The 6,497-nt window shown below is 36.2% G+C and overlaps 1 protein-coding gene across 1 annotated transcript; it reads left to right on the top strand.

Moving 5' to 3' along the window:
- Nucleotides 1–2,247: 2,247 nt before the first annotated feature.
- On the top strand, nucleotides 2,248–6,209 carry LOC148691362 (uncharacterized). Its single transcript, XM_088684672.1, has 5 exons — nucleotides 2,248–2,310; nucleotides 2,589–2,839; nucleotide 5,168; nucleotides 5,206–5,300; nucleotides 5,514–6,209. The coding sequence occupies exons 2-5, from the start codon at nucleotides 2,591–2,593 to the stop codon at nucleotides 6,015–6,017; spliced, it is 849 nt and encodes a 282-aa protein (XP_088540798.1). The 5' UTR covers nucleotides 2,248–2,310; nucleotides 2,589–2,590; the 3' UTR covers nucleotides 6,018–6,209.
- The last annotated feature ends 288 nt before the right edge of the window (nucleotides 6,210–6,497 follow it).

Here is a 6,497-nt window from a genome sequence, read left to right as displayed (position 1 = left end):
TGATTTTCTTTTTTTGGTAGATATTCCAGCTCATTTGTAAATAAAATGTTTTAGATTTGATTTTTATTAAAGATAAAGTTGAACCACATTATTATTGTAAAGCTCATTGTAAGACTTAGACTACTCCCTCACCCTCTAGTGTAGATACTACCGTTTGTTCCACAAAAAAAAAAAGGACATTACTAGGGGAATTTTATTGATATATATATATATATATATATATATATATATATAAAATACAACTAGTGTTTTAATTGATTGAATCTAGTTATCATTTTCTCTCTAATTATGCAATTGATTATGTAATTTTGTGTTTTAATTAGAATTTTTGAATTTTAGGGTTTTCTATTGGGGTCGAATTTAGGGTTTGTTGTTGGTGTTGAACTTACAATTTTAATTATGTGTGTGTGTGCATGCGCAGCGTGTGTATGTGTGTGTCTGTGCTTGCAATGTGCGCAAATTGTGTGTGTGTGTGTGTGTGTGTGTGGGCGTGTGTGCAGCGTGTGTGTGTGCGCGCGCGCGTGCGCTTGCAATGCAAGAGAAAACCAAGGGCAGCGTGTGTGCGTGTGTGTGTGTGTTTGTGCTTGCAATATGCGCAGATTGTGTGTTTGTGTGTGTGTGTGTGTGTGCGCGCGCGCGCTTGCAATGCAAGAGAAAACCAAGGGCAGCGTGTGTGTGTGTCTGTGCTTGCAATGTGCGCAGATTGTGTGTGTGTCTGTGCTTGCAATGTGCGCAGATTGTGTGTGTGTGTGTGCTTACAATGTGCGCAGATTGGACACAGATATTATACCGTGGGGCACGAAATCCTTATTCCTCTGTGTGTGTGTGTGTGTGAAAAATTTCGACATTTTTTGGATTATCTGCCTATGACATTTTTTGGTAGGACTTATTAACATGCTTCCTTCTGTTTTCAGTGTTATTATGCATTCATGCTCCAGTTACTTAATTTTTTGCCATTATCTAATAATGTTATTTTATATTATCACTAGACATGGATCAAAGAAAGATTGTGGCATGCTTCATTGTTAACGTGTGGTACTTGAATATTGTGACTTGGTTGATGATGTGGTTCATCAAGAATCATAATTTAGCTAGAAGGCGGAATCGACAACTTGCATTTAGAAATCGCACATTTGTTAGGAGAATGGTAGGGTCAGCCTATTTAGATAGCATAATAGGATATGATGATGTTCAGTGTGTGAACCAAATTAGAATGGATAAAAGAACGTTCCACTATTTATGTCAAATGCTTCGTGACCACGGTAGAGTAAAATTGGATGGTGTAGTGACAATGGAAGAACAAGTTTGGATGTTTTTGCATATACTTGCACATCATGTCAAGAATCGTACAATTGGGAGTAGGTTTTGTCGATTGGGGGAGACCATAAGTAGGTATTTCAATTCCATTCTACATGGAGTGTTAAGGCTACAAGGTACACTTTTGAAAGTGCCAGAACCCATTCCTAATGCCTACCCAGATCCTGGTTTGAAGTATTCTTCATATTTTATAAAAATTACTTCTAAAATTAATGTAATTAAATATATTGAGCATACTAATGTTAATGATTTTTTTTAGAATTGCTTGGGGGCATTGGATGGGACTTACATTAACGTTCATGTCCCTGAGCGAGATAAACCAAGATACCGATCAAGGAAGGGAGAGATTGCGACCAATATGTTGGGAGTCTGTAATGTGGACATGAATTTTATATTTGTGTACCCAGGTTGGGAAGGGTCCACATCTGATTCTAGAGTACTCCGAGATGCGATAAGTAGACCATCGGGATTAAAAGTTCCCACAGGTAACAATAGATTATTTGTTTATATTAGTAATTTGAATCCTCATTTTTCTTATATATGGTAATATACATTTTTTTGTGTGTTAGGGTGTTACTACCTTGTGGATGGTGGGTACACAAATGGTTCAGGATACCTTGCACCGTATAGGGGAGTGCGTTACCATCTCTCGGAGTGGAGAAATAGAAGACTCCCGATTAATCATGAGGAGCATTTCAATATGAAACATGCTCAAGCTAGAAATGTCATTGAGAGATGTTTTGGACTACTTAAGACGCGTTGGAGCATCTTAAGAGGTCCATCATTTTTCCTAATTAAAACACAATTTAGGATTATGACAGCCTGCTGCCTATTACATAATCTTATTAGAAGGCATATGTCAGCTGATCCAATAGAAAATGCAATCCTAAACTTGGACGAATTTGAAAGTAGTGATGATGATGAAGATATGATTGACAGTGTTCAACCTACACAAGAATGGATTGCATGGAGAAACACTTTGGCTATGAATATGTACAATGAGTGGCGTGCACAAGTGTGATTTGATTAAATTTTTTTACATATGCATGTTGTGATTTGGTTATGGTTTGTTATTTGAACAAATAGTGATTTCTTATGTATTCGGTTATGATACTTTATTCGAACAAAGTGCAACCTGGTTATGTATTTATTTAAAAAGTGTGATGATTTGCTTATGGTTTTTATCACTTACTATTAATTATATGCATTATTGATTATATGTCCTAATGCCATTATAAAGGGTGTTCCACATGTTGTGTATGTAATTGTAGGAATGGAAAGTGAACAAAGTAGTCAACCAAAAGGAAGTAGAAGGGTTTGGAAACAACATGAAGAAGATGCATTGCTCTCCATACTTGAGGAGGCAGTTGTTAAGAATTTGCGATGTGATAACAGTTGTTTCAAACCTGGAACAATGGCTCAGTTTGAAACAGCTATTAATTTGAAATGTTCTAATGCCAATATAAAGGCAGTTCCACATATTGAGTCCAAAATGAGGAGGTGGAAAAAAGATTATGCAATAGTGATAGGAGCATATATTATGCACCTTAGTTAGCTAGTTCTTATGCATTTATGTTGTGTTTTCTTACTTAATTTAGTGTTTAAAGTCATTTTCGTGTGTTTATAGGTTCATATGGCTAAGGATGCAAAAGGATGCCTTTCGGAGCCTTTTGGAGCAAATTAGAGATTGGAATGGATTGCATATGCTTAAAGCCAAGTAGATGGACGAAATTGAAGACCAAAGGAATGAAAAAGAAGAACAAAGAGTTCACATTCATCACCAACACAACCATGCATCCACACATTCTTTCCCCATCATTGCCGTGCAAAACACCATCATTGCACCACAATCCCCTTTTGCCGTGCATTACTCCATCAATTACAGTCACATTCCACATGCAACCTAGCTGTCAAAGCACATGCACTCCCATCCTTTACCATTGCAGCCACATGCACATTCCACTTCATCATTTCAGATTTCCACTATCAACAAAGAACCATTCATTAATCATTTACACTTTAATCATTCAACCACATTCACACATCACCCATTCACCTTTGTGCCGTGCTTCTACCTTTGTTCAAGCCCTTCCACATAACCTGCCTTCATTCATTCAGAAAATGCATTCCTTGCCGTGGCTTACATGCACTTCCCACTACCTTTCATTTCAGCCAAATCACATGCATTCCCACATGCATTTCCACCCACATACACCCATAATCATTCAACACATGCATCCATAATCATTTCTCAAAACCGTGCATTTCATGTTCATTCCAACCTTTAATCCACATGCACTCCCTTTAAATAATCAACCCACATGCACCATTCAAACATAAACCCATTCACCACCAGAAAACAACCATGCCGTGAGTTCCCATTCCAGATTTCCAGCATTCCCTTTTATTTTCTGTCAAAGCACATGCATTCCCACCCTTTAATCACATGCATTTCAGCCACATGCATCTCCCATCACCATTTCAGCTTTCCACCTAATTCCTAGTCATCATGTTCCCCCCATTTCACCTATAAATAAGCATGCATTGCAGCCACAAAACACTCACTCTTCCATATTCAGAAAACCACCTCTCATTCACATTCATTCACGCCAGAAATTCATTCCCTCTCTCTAACACAGCCATACTTCACCATTCTTCATATTTTCTGCCCAAAAACACTCCTTGCCATCCCCTACATCCATCCCTACCCTAAACACATCATTCTACATCATCCATAACCCCCAAAACTCACCAAAACCCCTTGTGCCGCAGCAACTAGGAGAGGAAAGAAGCCTAGAACGGTTCATGCTTGCAGATTGGAGCGTTTTAGGTGTACTTCGTTCTTGTTTTCAATGTTTACTTTGTTATTCCTTTCTAAGTTTGTTGTAATCATGAGTGGCTAAACCCCTAATTAGTTAGGGGAAAGTTTGAAGCCATGAACATGTTTGAAATATGAATTGATTTCTTCCAATTGTGATTTGTTAAGTTGTGATTGCAATTCAATTATCTGTTTATTAAAAACTTGTTTTTGTATGTTGATTAGGGATGCATACTTAGTCTTCATGCATAAACTCGATGCTAGTTTACAAACGAGTTTCACCTAATCGTCACAAGTTTATAAACATGAGTAGTGAAGGTTGCTAGTCACAACCGTGTTAATTGAATTCTTGGCAAGAGTATCATGCATTCATAGTTACAATTGCCTCGTCAACACTTATAATTTTCATAGAGCATAATGATCTCTCATTGTATCTCTTCTATGCATTCATGTTGAGAACCATTGGAGAATGATTTGAATTGTCGCATGCATCATCCACTTCAATAGCATAAGGAAAATTTGAAGGTTGATTAGTGCATCACGGTTAACTTGGGGTGTTGAGCATCATAGTTAATGAAAAGCAATTGGAGAATCGATTCATATATAAATGTGTCATGTGTGGAGAATGGACCTCTAACTAATCCATCCATCATATTGTTTCCAAAATTCGTTTTACAATCTGCCTAGTTTTACAACTTGTTTTGTTATTTCAATTTTCGTCAAATCAAAACCCCCCTTTACTTTCTTGTTCTTTAGTGTTTAGAATCTGTTTAGTTTATGTTTTAAAGTGTTTTGAATCAAGCCATAACCTTAAATTCGTCCAAAATTGTGTTTAAGGTCAGAAACTGCCTATTTAGTGTTTTTAGGCAGTTTTGAGTCTTTTGAACCTATTTTGAGTCCTTTGAGTCTTTGTGAACGTTTTTAACTTTGTTTTTATGTTTTTGAGTCAGTTTTGAGGTTTTAGCAAGCCCTCCTAATCCCCGGTCTAGAACGATCCCTACTTGCATCTTTACTACAATTTGACAACAAGAGGGTTAATTTGTGTGCTTAACTATTTTCGCATCAAATAGTTTATGACATGGTTAATAAAACTGGTTTTGCATGGAATGATGTACGAAAGTGTATTGAGGTTGATAGCACTGAAGTATGGCAATCCTATGTAAAGGTAATTCTCTAACATAATACTAGAATTTAACTTTACATATTTGATTACTTAACATGTTCCCTTACATACAATTTAATAGTACCAAACCATATCCTTTCATTATAACAACTTAATTAAATTAATGGATGCTTGATTATATCAAGACAGGTTGAAGGGAAAAAAAATAAGATTGTTTGTATTTTATGGATAGTGTGATTTGTTTTCGCATTGCAGGTTAACAAAGAAGTAGAAGGCTGGCTAGGAAAATCATTTCTATTGTATGATAGATTGAATGTTATTTTTGGGAAAGACCGAGCAACCGAAGTAGGAGCTGCAACTCCTACTGAGATGATGTATGAGCCTGGGCACATTAATGAAGATGAAGATGAGGCGGAGACTAGTTCTCCCTCTGTTGCTCGATGGTCCAGTAGTTCAAGTACCCGGAAAAGGAAGAGAGCTACTAATGATAATGATCTTGCTATGGAATTTAAAGAAATGCTTTCTGAATCAGTTGATAAGTTAGGTGAAGTTTTACAAGTTGCTTTTGGGAAAGGAGTGGATCCAAAACCTGAGATTGCTTCAGAATTGTCAAAGATGGATTTGTCTATTGAGGATCAAATCAAGGCACTAAATATCCTTTTCAAAAAGCCACAGAATGAGAGGACATTCTCGTCTTTGGATGGTGCAATGAAAAAAGCCTTTGTACTCATGTCACTTGGACAAAGTAACCCCAATTGACATTTCAAACCAACAACAATATATTTTGTTAAAAGCTGTAGCATGCATATATTTTGTTAAAAGTAGCATGCATATATTTTGGCTATCTGGACAAACTGTTTCTTACTGAAACCACCTTGCATTTGTATATTTTATGAACTTGGATATGTGGTTGGATTATATATCGTAACGATTGTTGTTGTTTTTTGTGAACCTTCTTTTATGTTATTGGAAAATATTTTGAATTTGATGTATGAAATTTATTATTTTTCTTTGTTATTTGAAAATTTATGTGGTTTTCAATAGGTATAAATATGAGAAAAGTTCAACAAACAAAGAAAGATTTGTTAAATTGTTTTTTTCTTTTGTGTTATCCGGTTCAGTACCAAACACATTATAAATAATATGGTCATTAATCCGATACTGCACCAAATGCTCGACTAATTTAGTCAGTACTATCTGGTGACTATTTATCCTATCCGACAAAAATAGTCAGTATAG

This window comes from Pyrus communis, chromosome 14, assembly GCF_041283825.1.
Source record: "Pyrus communis isolate YQ-2024b chromosome 14, ASM4128382v1, whole genome shotgun sequence".
In the NCBI taxonomy this organism is placed as follows: Eukaryota; Viridiplantae; Streptophyta; class Magnoliopsida; order Rosales; family Rosaceae; genus Pyrus; species Pyrus communis.
This window is presented reverse-complemented; position numbering and strand designations above follow the sequence as displayed.